General features: G+C 31.7%; 2 protein-coding genes across 2 annotated transcripts; both read left to right on the plus strand.

Annotated features, from left to right (window-relative positions):
* Window positions 1–299: 299 nt before the first annotated feature.
* Window positions 300–15839, plus strand: LOC127712211 (phosphatidylinositol-glycan biosynthesis class W protein-like). The gene is made up of 9 exons (XM_052218519.1): window positions 300–4195; window positions 4603–4790; window positions 6866–7285; window positions 9359–9512; window positions 11465–11587; window positions 12297–12427; window positions 13127–13265; window positions 14031–14121; window positions 14506–15839. Exons 2-9 carry the CDS (start codon window positions 4609–4611, stop codon window positions 14730–14732), a joined length of 1467 nt encoding a protein of 488 aa, XP_052074479.1. The 5' UTR covers window positions 300–4195; window positions 4603–4608; the 3' UTR covers window positions 14733–15839.
* Window positions 15840–20878: 5039 nt separating this feature from the next.
* On the plus strand, window positions 20879–22880 carry LOC127712426 (cyclic GMP-AMP synthase-like). Its single transcript, XM_052218865.1, has 2 exons — window positions 20879–20940; window positions 21352–22880. Exon 2 carries the CDS (start codon window positions 21353–21355, stop codon window positions 22448–22450), a length of 1098 nt encoding a protein of 365 aa, XP_052074825.1. The 5' UTR covers window positions 20879–20940; window position 21352; the 3' UTR covers window positions 22451–22880.
* Window positions 22881–25951: the final 3071 nt, after the last annotated feature.

Genomic DNA, 25951 nt, shown 5'->3' on the forward strand with positions numbered 1-25951 from the left:
TGTATCGGTAGAAACAGAGACATATAATACAATTGTATTATATGTCTCTGGTAGAAATGAGACTACAGTACTACAGAATTTGTTTGAAACATTGTAGAAATGCATGAGTTATCGAAATTCATACTATGTTAATCCGACAGCAGATTTATTTTTAATATTTCTACTGGTAATTACTATTGAAGCGAAAAAAAGAATGATTGCAAAAACAGGGAACTAGTAAAAATGTTCATAGTCAAAAATATGCTTACTTTTAGGAATCTTCGTTATTTTTGATAAAGACTTTATTTGACATCAATTTTTTTCCCCTGGAATAACTATGTACATAATCTGAAAATAGACTTTCATAGATCAATAACATAACCCTGTCCGTTGGTTATCCGTCGTGGCTACAATCACGCCCCTTCACCCCTAAAATATAGAATGGTGTCAACGTATATTTTTTCCGCCTAACAGAAGTTCCTCTGGAAACTTTGTTATAAACAATGTCATAAAATATATATGTTCCTGTTGGAACATGGAAATAATATTACCGAATATTTCTTCCACTTGGTCTTGGAACATATATTATGAAGGAACTTCTATTTCGTGACAATGGAAGCCCAAAAATTTCACAAATTATGCATCATTGACATTGAAATTTGGGAAAATATCTGTCATCTGAATTTGATAATTTGATTTGAATTATTCTTTTCTGTGTTATCCAATAATTTTGTCAGTTGGATATAAGATTTCGACTATTGGAATATGTCTGGGATAAGCCAGTATAATTTATATGGGGACAAAGTCCCAAATTACGGTAGAAAAATCAACAACAAAAAAAATCAATCTACTAATGAACTCAAAATCGTTAACTTTCTTTTTTCAGACTTATTATTTTCCCACATTTGCGCAGACATCTCTTTCTTTCTTCTGGTCTCTTTTGTCCAGAGACTTGTAAAATATTGCAAGGAGCATCATATTGTTTCCCGTAAATTTGTTGTTTTTGATAATTCCTTGATATGAAAAAAAAAAGTTACCTAATGATAGCGTTTCTTTGTTTATATTGAAAATGACGTCACAATAAAAATCCCTAACAACAGGACCATCATCAGAAACGTTTCCGTATTTCTGTTTCTTTTTTAACAGATTCTGAACTAAAATTTGCTTGAATTAAAACAAATAATGTATACAGACTTCGTCCCCTTTCACAGGTAACGCCTGCCTCACATTAGACAGAAATGTGTGAAAATTTGAGTTTTTACAAATGATATAATTTCAACAATATGTCCAACTTTCAAAGATTGACCTTTTTGGTCAGTACTTCAAGTACTATATATAAATGGAGCCAATACTAAGAGAAAAACAATTGCATTTCATTTCTGGATAATATCTTAACCCTTAGAGTGCTACGTTTTTTGTTGTTGTTAAAATACCGTTGAGTGCCATGTGATAGGCCCTAGATTTGAAATTTGAACGGAAAAGGTCATAAAGAAGTGTAACAATGCACAAATGCCATGCAATATATTGTTTCCGTATGGAAACCATTCTGTTTCGACAATTGGCGTTTGTCAGTTAGATTTCTTAAGGTAACAGGTTCATAAATGGGCAATACAACAGATTTTTTAAAGAAATTTTGAAGGCAAATTGATCCATTAAAACCGCAGATAAATATTCATAAAGTATGCAAGAAGAAATTCGACCTTCAAAGATAAAGGAATCAGAATATTCTATAAAACGTAGTACAAGTATATATATTGATGCACATAAATACCGCAAACACTATTGAATAATTTGATTTTAAATTGACTTTTCTTCAAGACATGTACAGCAAATTTTCTTTTAAAAAATATATTTCATTGTCACTTAAATTTCCGTTTTGTTGATTATATAAAATTTACAGGGGCTACCAAATTCATTTTTGTTGTATGCATCGATCTTTCAAATGCATATGTTTCATCCTATACATGATTTTGCCACAGCGTTTTCAGTTTCTCTTTGAACTCTTTGAATGTTTTGGGTGTTCTTTTGGTACCTTCCACATCTTTTTCAAAGTCAAAGTTGCTGAATTTCTTGCAATATTTACAAGTATTCTATACTTTCGTACCTCAGATTTTCAAATATCTAATTTGCTATACATATCGGAGAGTAAATAGCTACATATATCATTTTTCTATACTGATAGGTGTCTGTCTGTTGACTCTGACCTTGTGCATCTTGTGTTATCTTGATGAATAAAATATTTGCCACTGGACATTAAGTAGCCAAGAATCAAGTAGTTAATCCATAATTTCACAAACATTTGTACTTTGGATAGACTTTTAAACATCTAATGTTTAATTTTTCTGTTCTTTTTTTGTGAAATTGTTTTTTTTTGTTCATGTTGTTTATTGTTAAACTCAGGACACCAAGATCAAAATTAGATTTGCCACTTCTATGTTGTGAAAATATTTTTTTAAGGTATGAGTGAAAACCATTGCAGTCACAGTGATCATTATTTTTGTTTAGCACGGTTGTCACACGTTTGTTTTTTTTTTTAGTGTTTTGCAAAAAGTATTCGTCATCTACGATCTTTTGCTAAATCAAATGAAAACACATTTTATAAAGTATTATTTTGAATGCATATATAATAATGTATGGTTAGATTGTAACAAACTAAGAGTTGAAAAAAAAAAATTGTTTGTAGTGTATTTGTCTATTTGATCATAACGTTGTTTTCTTTCGTTTTATCATGATGTTGTCATGTATAATTATATATTTATTTTAACTGTACAACAAATTTCCTGACAAAAATAATAATTGTGTTTATATCATTAGTAGAGGAAAACGCTTCTCATAAAAAATATAATCAAACAGCAAATATGACAATTTTCTTTCTATTGGTACCAAGTTGATTAAATTCCAGCCAGAACTGATCCCACAATATTTTTTGGAAAATACAGTTTTAAGGGAAATATATGACAAAAAAAAACTACATAGGTGATGAATATTCATTGCATATCATTGTAAATGTAATCGGAACATGCTTCATTGTTATCTTTGTGCCACTTTGTCTGTAAGTATTGTTTGTTTTGTTTAGCTGATGAGAGATTTTATATAACCTCATATGCATTCAATAAAGTTAAAGAGAAAAAAGAAAACCCGACGAAATTTATCAAATTCAAGTTACGGCATTGAACACACATTTTCAATAGTTGATACAGGTAATTTTTTTTGAAAGTTACTAATGTTAAATGTTTATTTTAGTAATCCGCACTCTAGCATTATGAATTGTTCATTATTACGTAACTTCAAAATTCTGTTGGCCTTTGGGCCTCACCAGTGGTACTCAAAGATAGTGTTATTGAATAGGTCTGATAGGCCGTATGGCAGAGAAAAGGTTAAGTATAAATAAGAAGATGTGGTATGAGTGCCAATGAGACAACTCTCCATCCAAATCAGACTTTTAACAATATTAGGTGATATTGCAGCTTAGGATGAAAAGAACTTCTAGTATTGATTTTGAGATAATTTGGGCAAAGGTCAAGTAACAACAGCATCTAACATGTCTAACAGACCATAACTTGGTCAACTATTTGTTTTCCAACTTTTGAAATAAACTGTCAGGAGACAGAAAATCCAAACAATACGAAAGCACCTGACACAAATGTATAAAAGATTGCCAAATATACCAAAAGAAAATAAAAGATTGAAAGACAAATATAGTCCAAAACAATGAATGAAAACTTAAGTCTGAGTAACATAACCTCCCACATTACCCAAGATAAACCTGCAGTTCCTGCATCACTAGTGGTTCTACATAAGTTGTAACAAAGAATGAAAACTTAAGTCTGAGTAACATAACCTCCCACATTACCCAAGATGAACCTGCAGTTCCTGCATCACTAGTGGTTCTACATAAGTTGTAACAAGGAATGAAAACTTAAGTCTGAGTAACATAACCTCCCACATTACCCAAGATGAACCTGCAGTTCCTGCATCACTAGTGGTTCTACATAAGTTGTAACAAGGAATGAAAACTTAAGTCTGAGTAACATAACCTCCCACATTACCCAAGATGAACCTGCAGTTCCTGCATCACTAGTGGTTCTACATAAGTTGTAACAAGGAATGAAAACTTAAGTCTGAGTAACATAACCCCCTTCATTACCCAACATGAACTTGCAGTTCCTGCATCACTAGTGGTTCTACATAAGTTGTAACAAGGAATGGAGGACAGGTTTGTGGCTAAAACAAGAGTAGAATCAGATAAATTGGTCAGATATCTCATAAAATTTAAGATGACTCTTTTAATATAAATCTTTTTTTTTTAACATTAACAAATCCTTCATTACACTATCTAGTTATTAACAACTGCCCTATATAGCAAAACCATTCTATATGGGTTTATCCCTGTGTGTTAGTGCACAATTGAACCAGGGGATTTACTTGATGAAATTATGTTCTTCTTTGCTTAAGTTATACAATACATTATTACATTTATTTCAACTTTGTGGATATCTGTTTTCTCTGTTTATAAATCTTTTTAAATGAGACAATGCACCAGAAATCTAACTAGACCTTGTAGACTTGCTGCTTTCATTGCATAATGTGATATTAAATAATAGTGTGTATTTAATTTTGTAGAGAATTATGACAACTATGGAAGAATATAGAGACCTTCAGGAAAAGTTTGTAGCCAACCACACAGGAACCAGTGTATTAGAAATTTCAGTTGTTTTATCAGTTCCAGTTGTGTCTGTATTTCTTAGAAGAGCTTTACTGTTAGCCTTTCATATTCATGCACAGTTTTCATTGGGCCAGTCAAGTGTTTGGTATAGTATTTTTATATAAATTTCATCAATATGATTTATGTATGGTACAAGAATGAAATCAAATAAATAGCACCTGAATTTAACAGAATCTAAGAATTTATCAAACAACAAAATAGTGTTTCCTTTAAAATGTAAACTGAAGTTAGAACCTATCCACTAACATATCAGAGGATACATGTAATATGTAGCTAAGACAATGAAATAAAAGATATATGCATATTTTAGTAAAGCACATTTTTACATATATCGCTGTGATTGTTTGTTTATTCTTCTTTAAGATTTTTATACGGCGGTCGTATATTGGTATGACGTTGGCGTCGTCGTCGTCGTCCGAAGACAAATTGGTTTACGCACTCTAACTTTAGTTTAAGTGAATGGATCTCTATGAAATTTTACCATAAGGTTCAATACCACAAAAGGAAGGTGTGGATTGATTTTGGGGGTTATGGTACCAACAGTTAAGGAATTAGGGGCCAAAAAGGGTCCAAAAATAAGCATTTTTGTAACTTCCAGACATAACTTGTGTGTTAGTGTATGGATCTCTCTGACATTGTACCATAAGGTTCCATATCACAAAGGGAATGCTGGGATTGATTTTGGGGGTAATTGCCTCCAAATTTTAGGAATTAGGGGCAAAAAAGGGGCAAAAAACAAGCATTTATCTAGTTTCATGACAATAACTTGTGTGTAAGTGTATGGATCTCTCTGACATTGTACCACAAGGTTCCCTATCACAAAGGGAGTGCTGGGATTGATTTTGGGGGTAATTGCCTCCAAATTTTAGGAATTAGGGGCCAAAAAGGGGCAAAAAACAAGCATTTTTCTAGTTTCATGACAATAACTTGTGTCTAAGTGTATGGATCTTTATGAAATTGTACTACAAGGTTCCATATCACAAAGGGAAAGCTGGAATTGAGTTTGGGCGTAATTGCCCAAAACATTTAGGAATTAGGGGCCAAAAGGGGCCAAAAATAAGCATTTTTCTAGTTTCCAGACAATAACTTGTGTTCAAGTGTATGGATCTCTCTGAAATTGAACTGTTAGGTACCATACCACAAAGGGAAGGCTGGGATTGATTTTGGGGGTAATTCCCTCAAAATTTTAGGAATTAGGGGCCATAAAGGGGCAAAAAAACAAGCATTTTTCTAGTTTCAGGACAATAACTTGTGTGTAAGTGTATGGATCTTTATGAAATTGTACTGCAAGGTTCCATATCACAAAGGGAAAGCTGGGTTTGAGTTTGGGGGTAATTGCCCTAAACGTTTAGGAATTTGGGGCCAAAAAGGGGCAAAAAAACAAGCATTTTTCTAGTTTCCAGACAATAACTTGTGTTCAAGTGTATGGATCTCTCTGAAATTGTACTGCAAGGTACCATACCACAAAGGGAAGGCTGGGATTGAGTTTGGGGCCGATGAATCATAAGGGGGTTAAAAAAATTTGGGGGGGGATTTTTTTTTTCCTTTTTTTTCTTTAAAATTTTCCATTATAAATTGGTTATTTCTGATTTATATATAAAAGCAAATAATAATGATATGGTTTGAATAGGTAAATTAAAAAATTTTAAGTTCTTAGACCACATTCATTCTGTGTCAGAAACCTATGCTGTGTCAAATATTTAATTACAATCCAAATTCAGTGCTGTATCAAGCTTGAATGTTGTGTCCATACTTGCCCCAACTGTTCAGGGTTCGACCTCTGCGGTCGTATCAAGCTGCGCCCCAGCAGGAGCATTTTATTTGTATTTGATTTGTGTCAAAATGAAATATAATCAAAAGATAATTCAATTTAATGTTTATGGATGATTTTTTTTGTTAATGATAAGTTTTCCATCTTTACAAATTAAGTATAGTGCACAGAAAAATAAAATGCAAATTCATTCCAACTTTGAACAATTTAATACAAGAAGTTTAAGCTGAAAAAAATAGCATTTTTTTGTTAATTTTTATGATTCGGAACACAAAAACTAAACGAATGCTAGATAAAAATTAAGTGGAGGATAAAAATTTAGAATAGTCTGGTAACCTGAAACATAATATTCATGTTTTAAGCTTATATGAAAAGTACATATTTTGCAGGAGGATTTTTATGATTGACTTTTTGTGTTTGGTGCTGCCAACACTCTTGTCAGCTACCACTCATTCAGAAAGTCTTTATTTCCTATTCTCTTCTGTACTGGTGGTAGCAAGTGGTTCCATCATTTTGCAGTGTTACAGAATTCCAGGTTTAACATGGAAACATGCAAAGACAAGAGTGAAAGACTTCCCAGCAATCGAAATAAATGACAGGTTTCAGTTCATATCCAATTTTAAAGCCTACACTTTGATAGGAACAGTGATTTCAATATTAGCCGTAGATTTTACAGTCTTTCCTAGAAGATTCTGTAAAACTGAGACTTATGGCACAGGATTAATGGATGCTGGTGTTGGGTTGTTTGTTGTTTCCAATGCAGTTGTGTCTCCTGAGGCACGAAACAAAATGACACAAGGTCAGAATAGGTAGAGTATAATTGTATTTTTAAAAACACATTTTAAATATATCATTACAATTAGAAATCACAACCATATATTCATATTAAATCACATGTGATTTTTTTTTATCTACAGAACAAGTTTTCCTTGAGACTAATTAATACCACAATCTTGATTAAAATACTTTCTTGTGTCCATGCTCCGCTTATAAGGATCTGAAAACATTGCGTTCTACTTTCTATTTTAAAGACCTTTCTGGATCCTCTGGTTTTATTATAATGTTACACACCTTCAAAAATTTGAAGGCAGGACTTCATTGGCTGATGTAATAATTAACAGAAGGGAAAATGGAACAGAGTGTTGTTGTATCTGTGTAAGCAGAGCTTTGACACAGAATCTGGGGCTCTTTTCACAAAAAATCTTAAGACTAAAATAGGTTGTAAGTTATACTAAAATGTTCATGACTAAAGAGTATTTTTGCTTGTAAGATTTTTTGTGAATTGAGTCGCTGTATTTTAATCAGATTTTCAGTACCAGGGATTGGCTACTAGTGAAATCTCATGTTTGTCTCAAATAAGTTTTTGAAAGATTTCATATGAAATATTTTTAGCCTAAAAAAGGTAGAATGTATTTTATAAATGTAACATGTTCTTTTCCATAACGGCCCTGGAATCATCCTGAGACTCCCATATTAGCCCAAGGTGCCAGCTGAGGGCTCATATCGGTGGAGGGATGATACCAGGGGCCCATATGGAAAAGGACATCAATTTATCACATATTATACAAATGCTTAGTAGAAAGAATTTTATCACTCCATCTGGCAAGATCATATATTTTTGTCCTCCACTGAAATAATTCTGCTGTCATTTTAATCAAAGTTCCTCATACGTCATTGTTATTATAAATGCTTATGACGTCATTACAGGGCACAATAACCATTTAAATGCCCTGGGCAGGAATATGACTAGGGCAAATCTGCGTTTATTGCATATGCAAAACCCAATGTTTTCGTAACAAATATGTGATAAAATTTTAAATTGATATTTTTGCAGTTAATCTTAATATCTCCCTAAGTCAATGGAAATAAATGTATTATATCCCCCTTGGAGTGTGGAAGTAACTGTAAATAGTGTGCAGTATACTCTTATAGTACAGTGCAATGTTGTTTGATAAGGATGACATTATACAATTATGGCCCGTTGAAAAGGTGAATATCCAAAATTGTCAACACGAGAAGGTTATTTCACTGAGGGCGCAGCCCGAAGTGAAATAACTTTTAAGGGTTGACAATTTTGGATATTCATCGCTTCTAAGGGGCCAGAATTGTTTTATTATACCGAACTAACAGTGGAAGGGCATTTTGAATCATTGTAAAAACACTTACCCTTACTTGAGTCAGTAACAAACACAAGTTGACGTTCAAAAATACATGTAATTTGTGTCTTAGAATTCTCGTATGTACACCAAAGGTAGATTCTTTTTGTAAAATATTGATGGCTCTGAAAAGGACCGTTATTAGAGATATCATCGGCACAAGATGCATGTCAAAAGCCTTATTTCCTCTTCTCTCGATCAATGGGCTTCCTGTAACTTGAACGTTGCCATTTTGTTTATTTACGTCTGTGACGTCATTTTCATTAGTACAAATCAACAAACTAAAAAGGTTATTCGCCGGTGAATAATAGGGTTATTCAACGCTGGTGTACATTTTTAGGGTTATTCGTTCTTCCTTGCAATTGAATGAAAATTAACTGAATTATTCCATGTCACATGATAACGTTTTACCCAATAGAATTGTTTGAAATATATGTAAGGTATAATAATATTAGTTAGTAGGTAAATGTTATCTTTTGTAATTTTGTTTCAAAAGTTTAGTCATGCAAAAAAAAAAGTTATTGTATGAATATTGGTAAACAATATCACCCTAAGAATATTGCACTCAAAATCTTATGCAATATAATATTTTACTGTTTATTTCACCAGTATTTTCTGCAATAACCATATATTTTTAGTCATGATTTTATTATAAAAAGTAACATGAAATGAATACATATGAAAATATATAAAATTGTAAAACTGATATTTTATTTTATTTTAAAGGTTTTCCCAAGTCTATAAGTCTATCATATCAAGCCTTCCATTATTAGTATTAGGATTAGCTAGAGTTATAACGACCAAAGGAGTGAACTACCAGGAACATGCAACAGAATATGGTACACATTGGAATTTCTTCTTTACTTTAGCAACTGTCAAGGTAATTGTTTTAGTATGACAAACACAAAAAAAAATAATATAGAAACACCTTGCTTAATGCTCTAATTTGTATGAATAAGCTTCTCTTTGTCAAGAACTAATCGTTTATTCTTTATTTAATGAGTAGGAACACCAGATACCTTTGGCTATCTTTCTTTTACAAGTTGTGTCTGTTGCATGTGGGATACTACATGGAGATCATTGTTTAGTATAATTATTCCTGAACCCTAGGTCCATGATTGTTGAAATCTCTGTAAGCTGTATCACAAATACTGCGCACATGATATTTATATGATTGTTTACTGCCATTAATAGAAGGTGTGATGTAAATAAACATGGAATTGTTAGTTTGAAAATGAAGGTTGCTTACTATGTCTAACACTACAGACTGGAGGATCACATTTAAAAATATGTCCACACTTTGTCTACAGTCTTGGTCAAATTAGCTGTATTATTATCCAGATGAGTGCATTATGTATGAAACTGCCACTTTATTAAAAAAGCAAAAGTGGTCCATTACAGACTAACAGGGCTTTAATACAGGGCCATTATGAATAAACAGAGTTATAATGAAAAAAACAGGGCTATTATGAAAAAACAGGGCCATTATGAGTATTCAGGGCTATTACGGATATTTGATTGCTATCAATTCAAATACATTTCTGGTGAAAAGAAACATCAAAAATTGAAAGTTCCCAAGAATCCTGACTTATCTTATTTCACCCAGTTGTCAAGTCAATAATTACATAATAAATTCCATGATGTGTATCAATTTATTTATTTTTGAGAATGAAATCTTGTATTTTGTCTTAAATTGCCATAAATTGCCTTGAAAAAGGACAACAATAAGACTATATATACATTTACATGTTATTCCATGACATCACTTTAAAAAGTTCTTTTTAATATTGCATTTGGTTTAATTATATATATTTAATTTCTCCACAAAAAAACTGATTTGGCTTGGTTAAATATTACAAATTGACGGTTTGGATAATAAAAATGTTAAGAAATGGGTGTTTTCAAATTGACCCTGTTATTTGTACACGGTCAGTAATAATGGCCTCGGAGGTTGTTATGTACTTTGGTGTTGCCCTATGCCATTACAGGCATCCTTGTTCATTATAACAGACCTTGGACATATAACAGGGCCACTATGAAAACACTCATTAATTAATACTATATTAATAAACATATGATAACAATATCAGTGCACACTTTCTGGAATAACCTTCCAATAACCAAAGTTTGGGAAGCTTAAAACATACATTAAGGGCCTTAACAACAACCAAAGCCATCTCAGGTCAGATTTTTCTAGAGGGAGTTGCAATTTTAAATTTATTCAATTTTTGCACCATTATCCTAGTTTTGAAAGGAAAACAATGTTATTTAAAATTCCACAGATGTTGTCATTCTTGTATTTTGTCAGAGTTGTGTCCCCTATACCAGTAGGTATATTTATTGGACAACTCAATAGTTCTGGAGGATAACACTCCTAAAACAATTCATGATGAAATCAGAGGCAGACTTGAGCCTTCGGTGTTTTTTTGCAAAGTTAATGAATGAGAGTTCATGTTTTTTGTAATTTCTTTACTTTGAGCAACGCTTTAATTCTACTATCAAAACTTGACTCTGATAAAAGTTTTTATAGATATTTTTTATTTTGAACTTTTAAGATAAATTAAAAGATATATGTCTATGAAAATAGCTGTATTCCTACGATTAGTTATCTGTCATTAAACTATTCACAAATTGTTATGAAACAAAACTGTTATTTAAAATATTATAGTTTACGGCCATTGCAATGAAATGAGCGCATGAATGAAACTTTTTCACTACAGTATTAATCATTACATACTAATACATTGTATAAACTTATATAGTTGTCATATACCTTGACCTCGTTAATGTATTGATTACTAACTTATTGCATCAATTATTTTCTTTTTTCAGATATTAGCCAGTATTTTAAGTTTTCTACTATCAGTAGTGTATTGGAAGTTTGTTGTGATTTTATTGTGTGTTGTACATCAATATTTACTGACATACAGAGGCCTGAGCCAGTACATTATACAGGTAAATAAAAGAACAGTTGTTGTTTTGCCCATTGTGGATAATATATATATTTGCTATTGACTGTTTAGCAAACAACAATCAAGCAAATGAAAGTATGCCACTGTCGATTCATCTGTCAGATCACACTTTTAAAATAAAATAAGTAAAATTTACTTTTTATTTGCTTAGATACTACTAAGATTTTCTTGCCATTCAGAGAATCCATTATAGAGGCATCCTACTACATGTGAAAACAAAAATTATCCCCCTTTTTCATAATAATTAAAGTTATGTAACTCCAAAATAACAATTCAAACAACTGTCAAAAAGACACTTATCATCACTATACCTGTCTAATCAAATTTTTGAAATAAAGTTTAATGATCAATAAACAAAAATTTGACTTATTGTATTTTGTGTAAAAGTTGCTCATTTTTGTTAAACCCCTTAACTTCAAAATGACAATTAAAACAATCATCTAAACCAAAACAAGTGCTTTTATCAATCTTTCTATGCATTTTGTTAAATTTCCTGAAAATCAATCAAGCAAACTAAATTTTTTATAATAAAACTGAGTCAATCAAAAATAAAAGGTGTTATTAGTTTTATCTATAAATGCCAGGTAAGCAATACAGGCTTCTTGAAGTTATTACTTCTATTCATCTTCTATAAAATATGAAAAAAATGATAAAGAATAATTTTAGAAATTTACACCATTTACTGTTTCTAGGGCATAGATGGCCATGGTGGAAGACACGGAATATTAGACAGTAATAGAGAAGGCATCATTTCAAGTGTGGGTTATTTCATCATGTACTTGTTTGGGGTTGAGATAGGAAGATTAGTTTTTAAAAAGGAAAGGTTTGTATAAGAAATCATATATTTTTAAGTCTGCAGATCTTTCCTGACTTTTCTTCTAATTTGATCTGTGGTTTTAAAAGTTAAGAAAAGAATAGGAAGGAATAGCTAATATGAAAGATTAAAATTCCAAAATCACTGGGAGAAAAGTTTCTTGGTACAGGGTCTTTGCACCTGAAATTTGTGGGTTTAACCAGGTGTTATGGTGTTAAACTTAATGTTTAACTTCTGACATGTCTGACACTTATAGAAATGTATTATACCAAAATATCAAATAAACACAAACTTTTTTCTGCATCTTGATCTACACACAATTTACAGTAGTATATCGAATAGTCAAACTACTTATGCACTTGCATGTATGTCTTTGAAATTGCGTGATGAAACAGCATAGTACAATATAGCTGCAAGGTTCTTATGATATTTTTTGACATGTCCGCAAATTGTCAAAAAATATCATAAGGACCTATGAGCTATGGTTTTGCAGCTAAGGACAATATTGACTGATGTTAAGTTCCAAATTTATATGTACACAACCATCATATGATATGTATGGATTGCCAATTTATAAAGTAGCAAATCTTGCACCTAACCAACACAAGAGGATTCCAACATCTCTGTTTATTCTATAAATAGTGACATAAGTAATCACACAATGCACTTGATACTTTTCCACATATTTATTTTGTATAATTATTACAGGAAAACAGTATCAGATTATATGAATCTGTTAGGAGTATTAGTTATATCAGCAGGATCTTTATTTACTGTATTACCATACCTGACACAGATTGAACCTATATCAAGGAGATTTACTAATGTACCTTATGTTATATGGATGGTATGTTTGTATTTAATACAAAAACAATTTTAAAAGTTATAACAGTTCTTCATTCTTTAAGTGTAAGTTTGTGTTTACCTGTTATACATCTAATATAATGGATTCTTTGTTTCCCCTTAATGACAATTATTTACATTTTTTATCTTCATTTATAAGATTGCAACTTTCGGAATATAAATTGTAAGAGCAATTCCTTGGGATAAGTTATGCTACATGTTTTATTTATCACACAGACTCAGTCAGTTGTGAAAACACGGAAGACACTTACTTGGTGGGCAATATAAATGGTAAAAAGAAGGCATGTAGAAATCATGAACTATTTATGAGTTCTAGTGTGCACACTATTGTGTTTGTACATTTTGAAAAAATCCCTTTGAAAGATGTCATGTTGAAATCATGATTTCTTCCTGCTATACACACAAGCAAACCTGTTAAAATATTAAGGTTTGATGAGGTCCTATACATTTAATGACAAAATAAGAAGAATATGGATAAAAATGGGTAGAACAATTGGTTTATACACAGAAGCATGCAAATACATGTACAAAGAGAACAGAAAGATGGCATTCCAACAGTTAATTTTGAAAATGTTCATCGAAGACAAACTTTTTAAAAGTAGATAACAGTTTTTTCTCAATGATCTTTGATTGGAAACATAACATGACATGATGACCACATATTAGTTTTGCTATCTGATGTATTCCATAGTCATTATGTTTCTGCTTTGCACCAGCAAATTATTAAATGAATTTTATTTTGTTTTAGATTGGAATATGTTTACAGCTAATGGCTTCTTATTTGTTAATAGATTTGATTTTCCTCTTTCTCAAAAGTTTACAAAATAAAAAAGAAAAAGGTGAGTTGATTTCATGCTCTATATTGTAAATATGATTAAGTATGATTTCCAATGAGACAACTCTCCACCAGAGACCAAATGACTTAGAAGATAACAACTATAGGTCACCATACAGCCTTCTATAATAAGCAAAACCCATACCGCATAGTAATGTTTGTTTTGTTCAATGCATTATTTATTTTGATGAGCCAAACTCAGTTGTTTTGAAATCTCATTTAACTCAAGTAGAACAAACGTGTCAAAGTTTGAAATGCATGAAAATTTGAAAGGAAAAGAAAGAGTCAAATAATGAAATTTTATTTTCATGTTATATTGAAAATTAAAATGACATGTTAATTGTTTCCTTCATACAGTTTAAAACACTTGAAGTTTTGATTGTTACAGGTATAAAAGAAGATAAAGTATTGTACAGTTTAATAGATGCTGTGAACTACAATGGCTTGTTATACTTTCTGATAGCCAATTTATTGACAGGGATAATTAACCTGAGTATAAAAACTATTTTGGTGCCACCAATTTACAGTGTTATTATTATTGTTATTTATATGATTATATTATCAGTCGTATCATTTATTTTATATGTAAACAATGTTAAAATGAAATTCTGGTAACAATATATATGGTTCCTAGTGACTTGACTTGCAGACTTAAAGATAATCATTTAGTTTTGATAAGGTTGTTAAAACTGTTATAAATACTAGTGACAGACTATGGAAAACATATTTGTATAGGAGTCAGGACTGTAGTTTATGTTTTGTCTCCTAAGGCAAAAATAGTTCGTCTGTTATAAGTGATTTATACAAAAGAGTTAGCAACTGGCAATATCAATAAAAAAATAAAGATGACCGAATTTTTAGAGAGAAGACAAGCATAAAATTGTTTATGGGGATTTTTTTTCTCCAAAATTACATGAATATAAATTCTAAATTCAAAAGTAGCAGTTGGGCTTAGTGTTTCTTAGAATGATTAAAAAACAATTTAAACTGATGTCTGTATCATTTGTTCTCTTTTAAATATGTCACAAGAAAGAAACTGTTGGGCACTTTATAGAACTCCTATGTTCTAAAACAATTCAATCATTGCCAATCACGGTAACTTATTTTTCAAAGTTGTGGGATAGGTGCAATAGAATGAGAATGAATAATTGTAGTAGCTTTCACTTAATTTTTGTTTTGTTTACAAAAGCATAAACTATGTTTTGATTCTTACTGTATTGATCAATCACTTTAATGTCTAGAAAATTAATTTCAATTGACAGAGAATTTGAATTTACTTTTTTCTGATGTGTGAACTTTCTTGTATGACATTAAACGATTACTCAAAACCACAAAAAGTACCAGGCTGAGTATTCTGCACAGTAACATGCTTTGATATTTAGTGGTTGTACCTTTGCCCTGTTTTGATTATCTGACTACCAAGCATGTATAGTTGTATACATATTATATACTTACTTCTATTGCAGTATATATTAGTAATTTAGTAAGATGCAAACTATGGAGGGCCTTATCTATAAAATATTAAATACAATATAAGGTGAAATAATGTTTGAGCTCAACCTAAAAAAACTGTGGCTTTTTTGTTAAGATTTAACATTAATTTTAGTTTTAAGGTTAAACAAATTAATTTAACTAAATTGTTTTTTTGTGCAATGTTTTATGTCTGTGATCATTCCAATTTGTAATTTTGTAATAAAAGTGAAAAGTAACTACATATTTTTCTCTAATGTGTTCTTTTTCAGTATCTTACATGTTTAGCATATGTGTTTGATTTGACTTTGGAATGATATAATGGATGACGCATGCGTTATAAGAATAACTGGAGATGCTTATCATGTTGACATTGTTATTGTGAAGAACCCTAGAGGCTTTGCCTTATCAGAGTACCAATAGACCATGGATAGAGAAAGGTTGTTAGTATGGAACAAGTCCAATGCAATGATAATATTCTTAATATCCAATTCTAATTGTTGATTACCCGTTTCCTGAGGATTAATGAAACTGATGGTTAATATACCTTTTTTTATATTTTTGGAAAAGAAAGCTGCAAAAATAATTTTGTTAAGACATGTAATTATTTTGAGAAAATATTAAATACATGATATGAAAAGGAGATTACCTTAGTCATGTTCAACATCATGGTTTGATATTATTGATTTTGCTGTAAAATTATTTCCCTTCTATATCCTTAATTTTCTAATCATGTAGGGAGATATATTGTTTAAGTGGTATTACTTTTTCTTGTTATTGTTCTCATACACCTTGTCTGTGTCAAGACACCTTTATTTTTTGACATTTACTTGTAATACTTGGCATGAAGGTGTATTACCATATGAAAGTGTGTCAGTCACATCTCATCATGTCCTTCATTTGACCTTTACCATTGACCTGATGGTTAAAAAAACAAATTTGGGACATTTTCTTATACAAACCATAACTTTTTAATCAAGACCATGTGCCACATACCATTGAAGACGACCTCTGATCTAATCATTTGAATGTTTTTTACGAACATTTTCATCACTGCTCAAAACCATATATATTCTTGCTTGAAATGACAAGAACTTTTTTAGTGCATCTAATGGTAAGGACCTGGCAGAAATGCACCATACCTTTCATATAATAAATTGTAAAATATCTCTATAAAATGTTTTAGATCCCCACTCATTGACCACTTATTTTCATAATCATTATGATAAGACCTTTCTAGTGCACTATAGATTTTGCTTTGGCTTCAGGGGACATGGTTCACCACTTTCATATCATTAATTATCAAATATCTTTAATTTAAAACTGTTAAGATCACCACCAATAGATTATATACATTCTTAATTGTCATGTCAAGACTTAACAGTTTCCTTAGCTTTACCATAGGGATGTTCTCTTCTTCATTTATATCATAAATGGTTAAATATATAAAAATAATGTTCAGATCCCCACCCTAAACCAAATACATGTATATTCTAAATTGCCATGATTAGACCTTTCTTCTGCTAGATAGATTTTGTCCTGGAAGTGTTTGTCACACCCAACTTCTCTTCTCTTAAGGATGTACTTAGGTGAAATTAAAAAAATCTAGAATTTAAAATTGATACTATAAGTCAGAAGAGCATTAGTTAAGGAACAAAATAAGCTAAATTATTGATAGTTTATGGAGCTCCTTTTCGAGATATTAATTTTTTTTAAATGGCGGGAAACGGCTGACTCGGACTTTTACCTTATATTTGCATTGGTATTATTTGGGTCTCAAATCAAAAGAAAAGAAATCTAGAATGCTTAAATTTTGGTAAATAACCTTTTATGAGCTATTGAAGTCTTGTATGAAAAGAAAAATGGGTGTTATGGGGCAAAATACTTTACCCTGTATTGTAGGAAAAAAACCAAGGAGTCCAACATCTGACACAAATTCCTAAACCTGACCTAAGTACATCCTTAAACTGCTGTTGAATATATAGAAAAAAAACAGAAAAAATCCTCACCAATTTACCATGTGTAGTCTTAATTGCCATGACAATACCTTTCCAGTATTGGAGTACTAGAATTTGTTTGTTGAGCTTTCCTTTACAGGAATGACTTGTATAGATGAAGGGAGACATATATTTAGTCCACTAAAACAATTCCACTTTAATATTTTAGAAAACATATTTAAATAAAGAAAAAATACAATATTTGTTTTGTTAGAAAACTAAGCAATACTTTATTGCTATACCTTTAACATTGTCTGTAATTTCTGTCTGTTATTTATCCATTCTCAATGACATTATGAAGAAATATAATTACAGTATAGTTTTTGGTAAAGTTTTCCTGATCAGATTATCTTTTTAGTTACTAAGAGTAAAAGGTGAACTATATTTGGTCAATGGAATCTTTGTAAAGTGTTGATACGAATATAAGAATATTTACAGACAAAAGACATGCAGTCTTCAACAATAGAAATGTTCCTACCATATGTCAAGCTCTAAATAATATCAAAGATCTGCCATTAACACAGAATTCCCAAAACCATGTTTAATATTTAGACATAACATACCCTTAGTAAGTTTGATCCAAGTAGCAACAACTTGATCTCTAGATTTTCAAAATACAATGTACTATTCGGTCATTGTCGATTACACAGGTGAGTTATTTCCAATACGTTCAAGTGTTCGTTCTGGTATGGATTTGTGTCTTCCAAATGATTGTAGTTAAAGGAGTCTTATATGTCTTTTGATTCCTTGTCCGAATTTGGCTATACTTTAGGTTCTTTTTGGTTTTATCAGCTCTGCAACGTTTGTATTAGGTTTTGGATTTACAAATATTGTGGCCTCGAGCGTTACTGAAGAGACATTAATTGTTGAAATGTGCATTTGATGCAGTAAAATTTGTTCCGTTTATATTATTGATGCAAAACCATCTTCAACTGTCATATACCTAGGAGATTTGACGGTGTAAATTATGCTCAACCACACCATTTTGAAGAAACTGTGACAAAGTGTACCTCGTCAGGAATATAAGTTGGTCTCTACTTAGTGTTCTGATAGTCTTGTATTTCTATATTTTATCTCTCATGTACTCTTGAACTGTGGAGTTTTATTGGATTATTAGTTTACTTCTTCTTCCCAATGTACATTAGTTTACTTCTTCTTCTCAATGTACATTAGTTTACTTCTTCTTCCCAATGTACATTAGTTTACTTCTTCTTAAGGAATGACTGTAATATTTTTTCTGTCTATGAAGAAATAACATCAAAAATGTGGTGCACACTGAATAACCCACGTAGCGGGTTATTTTAAAGTGTGCACCACATTTTTTATGTTATTTCGAATAGACAGAAAAAATATTACAGTCATTCCTTATAATTTAATTCAAAATTCCGTTTTAAGCCGGGGTAAATCATGACAAAACGTTCATGACGTCACCGTCACATGACAAAATTATGTCTATGAGCTGATAGACAAAACACTGTCAGCCAATCAGATGACGCGTTACATCCAAAATTAAATTATTTCCCAATGTACATTAGTTTACTTCTTCTTCCCAATGTACGTTAGTTTACTTTTTCTTCCCAATGTACATTAGTTTACTTTTTCTTCCCAATGTTACTATGTAAGCTTGGGCTAAGGAGACGGTAAGCAACATCGAATTCAAATCAAAAAGACCATCAGTGGTAGACATGCGAACTTAACACATGTTAAGCACTAACAGTGACACAATGGGAGTAATGAAAATAATTTGTGGAAGTAAAAAACCTGAGGAAAGAGTTAAAGGACAAACACTAGTCCATATATATAGAACACTATACAGAAATCTTAACATTGAGCAACACTAACCACATTTAAAATCCATTGGTATGTCAATTATGAATCATATTAAAACGAGTCAAAATAGGATGGATTGTGGTGGTCATTTGTCACACTAACGTTCTGTAGCGATGGTGTGATGAATTGTGGTGGTCATTTGTCACTCTAACGTTCTGTCGCGATGGTGTGAAGCCTTAGTTCAGTAGTTTCCTTGTAAGCAACAAACCTCTATCAAGAAATTCACGATAGGAAACATTAGCTATGGAATATCGTAGAAAAAAGTAAGAAGATACCAAGGGGCAATCACAAACCACATGTTGAAGAAAGCAGACATTAACATGAAAAAGAAAAAGACAGATAACAGTCCACAATCACAACACAAAAAATTAAATTGGGCAACCCGAATACCACAAAAATATAGAGCCACCTCAGATTATCATGATACTGATACCTTCGTGTTACTTATTATAATAGAAGTAAACACCCTGAGATAAGTTTACATACGGATGATTTTATGAAAGAGGAAAGGATAAAGGAATGATAACCTTTGCTTCAATAGTTTTTGTTTCAAGTAGTAATCTTTTATGATGATATGATAGTGAACGCAAGCCCTACATATAGATTATAACATGGCATTTTTCATATCCGACCCCTTATCAGCCCTAGGTCACGATATCAGCCCGAGAGCCGACAGGCTCGAGGGATGATTTTGACTTTGGGCTGATAAGGGGTCTGATATGAAAAATGACATTTTATGTTCTTTTTATCAGAGACATATAATACAATTATGTCTCTGTTTTTATCATATACTTCAGCAGAAGCCATACAGACAAGGAAAACTTGTATTAATATTTGTTTTGCATTTTTTAATAATATATTTTCCTGTTTCCTAATATTCGTTCTTTTATTCTACTTAGTTATTATCACTAAAATGTACCACTGAGGTTTATTTTCCGCAATTTGCAGAATGACGTCGAAATACTTTGCGATAACGTTAAAGAAAGGCATGAGATAATTACCGGAAGCAGTTGATATATACCGGAAGCAGTTGATAGCTAAGACAATTCTTCAAATTTAATGAATAAATATATGTATAAATAAGTTTTATCAAGGGGTTCAATTATACTATTATTTTCTACAAGTATATGATAAAATATTATATCAACTGGATGATATATAAAACAACCCAACTCCACACAGGTGGTATTACATAAAATTGGAAAGTCCACCATGCGAAAATTGAAGTCATCTAAGTCACCACAATTTTTAGATCGTCAAACAACCTTTATGTTTATCATTAGTTGTGCATTTGAAAATTTTGTACAATCTCAATTCTTTATCCTAATAGTTTCTAATAAAAGAAAATAGATAATTTAGAAGCATTTGTAACAACACGAAGCATGTAAAGATTTCATACACATAAAAAAAAGTACTTGTAAAAAAATATCGTATTGCGGGTTTTAAATGAACTTGGTTCACTGGGTTTAACTATATCAAGATTATGATGATTTTATAAAGAGTGCTAGAGTTTGATATTGCAAAAGGTATGTCTTTTTCTAATTTTTTATTCGAACTCATACTTATCGCTCACACTAGAATGATATTGAAACAAAGGTTTCGGTGAAAAAGAAATATACATTTCTGTTATTTTTTTTACTTCCGCCTGTTTTTCTTACAGGTTAAAACTTGCTAATACTTATTTGTTTGGATTCGTATATGTATTTATTTTTTTCTACTTTATGTGCTGCAGACTTATCTGTTGAATTTATTAAATAAAATGGAAATGTCTTTAAGATGATTAAGAGGAAAAGAATTAATAGGAGAGGAAAATTTTAATTGGCTGTTAGACATATTTGATTTAGAGGAATGCTGCCAAAGTTCGTAATAGAAGTATAATACATACTCGGTAATACTACTTTTTCTATGAATAGAATATTTTGTTTGTATACTTTTAGTATGGCTGAAGGTTTTACTTATGTTCCAGAGATAGAATTATGGAAAAGTTTGAATGTGTTTTATACTTCATACGGACATCTTACCAGATCAAAAGTTTTGCCTGAAGTTGTAGAAACTGCTTACGCTATTCTACAAAAAATACAAGAAACAAGTGAAATGTTTAAAGGCGAAGTGGTAAAAGTTGGAAGTTCAGCTTCTAAGGTGTCAGCAATGTTTGATGACGAAAGTGACGTATTATTTCCTATCTATATTGAAGGACAAATTGAAGCGACTGAGGATCCGGAATATGTCAAGTTTAAATTACCGAAGCGCTGTGTGAAAATTTGGGAAATCTGTTCTGATAATGAATATTTAAGCCCAAGTAAATTTTCTAATCACTTTTATGATTTGGTAAACGATTGTTTAGAAAAACTGAAACCGGATGGTAAGATCGAATTAGAAGGAAAGGGCACAGTTGCAGCAACTCTAAACTGTTGCCATGAAAAGTTCGATTTTTCTGTTGATTTAGTTCCTGCAGTTAGATGCAAACCATGGAGTACAAATCCATATTGGATGACTGACAAAACAAGGCAGTGGCCTCCGAGAGATATACTGGCTTCTTTTATTGGAAGGGGTACAGAGCTAGTTTCAAAGTCATCTAGAGGTGGTGGAAATAATTGGCGTTTGTCGTTTTCCCATGCTGAAACGGAGCTAGTTACAAATGCAACTTTAATATTCCCAACATTTGGAAAGCTCTTGATTATTTGGAAAACGCTACGAAAGCTTTATTTCTCACCACAAAGTAGACATTGTACAATATTATTTAAGTCTTACCATCTTAAGATATTATTATTACACGAGGCAATAGATAACCCGGACAAAGAAGCATGGGAAAACCAGAACCTTGCTCTTAGATTTAAGTTGTCTTTGGAACGTCTGCGACAACATATAAAGGCAGGATTTTTACCTCACCTATTTATCCCCACAGTCAATCTGTTTTCCAATGGCACACCTCATTTCGTTTTGGACCATAAACTGTTTACAACTAGCGATTTGGCAGACGTCATGAGAAACATTCGAAAATTGGACAGAACGGACTTTTACCCCGGTGGATTTTAAAATGTTTTAAATGTGTTGCCGATTCTCATTTACCATGTCTAGATATTTGTACTCATCAGAACTTAGTTGATTTTATGTTCTTGAAATTTTATCGGCATTTGTTATATTGCGCACACTTGAATAACTAAAGCTTTCACATAAAACGAATACTCATATCAATATAAAATAATAAGATTTAAGGTGAATTTTAAATTAGAACTCAATCCAGTTTTACGAACTATAATAGATGCAAATATAATTATAACTTAAAACGTTATGTTGCATTTTTCAGACAAGGATACAAGATCAAAATGTTATTTTTATGGCTTTATCATTTGTAGATACGCAGGTAAATTTTCAACTTTGCATGGATTCGCTCAATGAGTTATACAAATTCAATGATGGTGATGTGGACCTTGTCTTCATAAATATAGAATTTATCGCTTTGAAACCATGTTTAGGTGTGTAAAAGGGGTTTCAAATTTTGATTTCTGCTTCAAGAAGTCAAATTTTCGGACCTTAAATGTAAGCAACTCTAGAATTTGTTGCGCTTGTTTTGTTGTCACAAACTTTGAGATTTTGCTTAATATAAGAGATGTTTCGACATGTCATTTTCTGACAAAAAATGTAGATGGTGATGTATTTAATCATGTGTTGTTCGCTCAAGGACCAAATTCTGAACCCGCAATTTTGAACTGATAGTATTTTTATTGTGAACTGACAACCTTTTTACATTTGCATTTAGGGGTGGTCTTTTCATAGAATTATTGTTTTACAACTACATCGCTTCTGCATACAACATTTTGTTTGTAGAATGCAATGTCCAGCCTTTTAAAAAAACAGTCGAAATATATTAGAATATAGAAATAAGAAGATGTGGTATGATTGCCAATGAGACAACTCTCCACAAGAGACCAAATGACACAGAAATTAACAACGATAGGTCACCATACGGCCTTTAACAATGAGCAAACCCATACTGCATAGTCAGATATAAAGGCCCCGAAATGACAAATGTAAAACAAACGAGAAAACTAACGGCCTAATTTATGTACAAAATAATGAACGAAAAACAAATCTGTTACACAGCAACAAACGACACCCACTGAAATACAGGCTCCTGACTTGGGACAGGCACATACAGAATGTGGCGGGGGTAAACAAGTTTGAAGGCGCCAACCCTCCACATAACCTGGGACAGTGGTGTAACAGTACAACATAAGAACAAACTATAAAAATCAGTTGAAAAAGGCTTAACTCATCAAATGGATACAAATAGAAATACATCTACCAAAAACAGACAGTGGACGTGGCAGGGTACTTATACATTCCCACAACAAAAAGACACTAAGTACAGATCTGAGAATACTCGCAGTTACTGACAGCTAGTTTAAAGCCAATAAAAACTTATAAAAAAAATCTTGCATCTAAGACTAAAATATCAATCAGTACACATCCAACATCCAATGGATTTAGTGTAAAGACGTCGTTAACATGCAGCCAGAGAAAAACGTGACCTTGTGCAATGCCAAGATACAGGTATCGACAGGTTGTAGAGCCACAAATGTGCATATGTATATAAAAACAATATTTAGTTTGATTTTAATTTACCGATAACAAAATCAATATTAATACCAATAAAAACAATATTCAAAGATCAACAGTGTTGCATTGGTAACCTTTTAGAATAGTTTATTTAAAGGATCGATAAGTTTTCCCGGATCGTATATAAATCTCCAGGCTCGGTAAACAACATCTCCGTAAAAATTAGGATGTTCTATCCCGATTGAAATAAGTTTTCTACAGGTACAACCAAACTTCAAAACTAAATCTTTATATCTATGGAAGAATTTAGTAAAGGTTTTAAGTAATTTGTGGTAACGAAATTCCTGACTTAATAATTTACCAGCAATACATAGATTACGTTCATTGAAATCCAAAACGTCACAACATACACGGTAATAGCGAACGAGTTGTGATATATAAACACCGTAAGATGTACCAAAGGAACATCACCGTCCAAAAAATGAAAATTAACAATAGGGAACGAAAAATCGTCCCTTTTATCGTAATTTTAGTGTAGAGTTTCCCCTGTAAAACTGAAATATCTAAATCTAGGAAAGGACAGTTATTACCGTTTATATTTGATTTATTTAAAGTAAGTTCTTTTCGGTAAATTTCGGGAGTATATTTAGAAAATTCTTGATTATTTAACGAAAAAATATCAAGATAACGGTAAGAGTTGTTGAATTTATCAATTAAATGCAATTTAGACGGGTCTTTACTGAGTTTGGTCATAACAATACAAGAACAAGTCTGCTATTAAAGGGGGCGCAATTGGTGCCTAAAGGAATACCCCCAACCTGTCGATAAACTTTATTGCTGAAACGTACATCAGGCAGTTTGTCGTTTCAGAAGTGTTTTTGCTCTTGAATAATATCTTGATATTTCTTTAAAAATAAAAGTTTACAAATAAGAACAATTCACTTCGGCTATGAATATAAGTCGTCTTTTTTGAGAGGTTTAATTGGTTAAAATAGCACAACCATGCAATGAGCTTACATCATAAGCTTCTCTCTATAAAAACACACTTTTAATGTTCTTCTTGGGGATTCCATTACATTCTTATATATAATTTATGCATGTCTAGACCAATTTGGTAAAACAAGGTATTTGTGTGCATGCATGCATATGATGAGGATTAAATGTTTATCTTATTGATTTATGGTTTCTTGATTTTTTTTAGCGGCAACAATGCTATGCATTTAAATGGTCATTACGATTCTTTGTATGTCATGTATGTCATGTAAATATTCGAATGATGTGTCCTGTGTAGCTATGATACCAACTATAAGTTAGTTACAACCTAAATATTCCAGGTGTCTTAATTATCTCTCTTTAAATGGTTCATAATATGTGTCTCTGTTCATATACCAATATATCATAATTTGCACATATGAACTATATACAACCACCAAAAGGCACATTGACTACATAATCAAATAGAGAATGGAAACGGGGAATGTGTCAAAGAGACAACAACCCGACCAAAGAGCAGAAAACAGCCCAAGGCCAACATATGAATAAAATCAGGAGTTGCTTATACAATAAGAAGGCAGGCCAACTACAAACAAGAGTGGACACGCTGAAATGTCTCGCCTTCTTTACTAACCGTTGATATTATGTTGATAATCATTAATGAAAGCTTTACTACAACTATTACATAAACTTAACATGATCCAAGAAAATGAAGTCAAGGTCATATAAACCAAACAAGAAATACATGTACACCTTACAATCATTCAATACACTAAATATAGTTGACCTATTGCTTATAGTTTCTAAGAAACAGACTTAACCAAGAAAACTAAACATTGACCAATGAATCGTGAAAATGAGGTCAAAGTCAAATGAACCATGCCAGGCAGACATGAACAGCTTACAATCCTTCCATACAACAAATATAGCTGACCTATTGCTTATAGTTTAAGAAAAACAGACTGAAACACATAAACTTAACAC

This window comes from Mytilus californianus, unplaced genomic scaffold (assembly GCF_021869535.1).
Source record: "Mytilus californianus isolate M0D057914Y unplaced genomic scaffold, xbMytCali1.0.p SCAF_1, whole genome shotgun sequence".
NCBI classification, from domain to species: domain Eukaryota; kingdom Metazoa; phylum Mollusca; class Bivalvia; order Mytilida; family Mytilidae; genus Mytilus; species Mytilus californianus.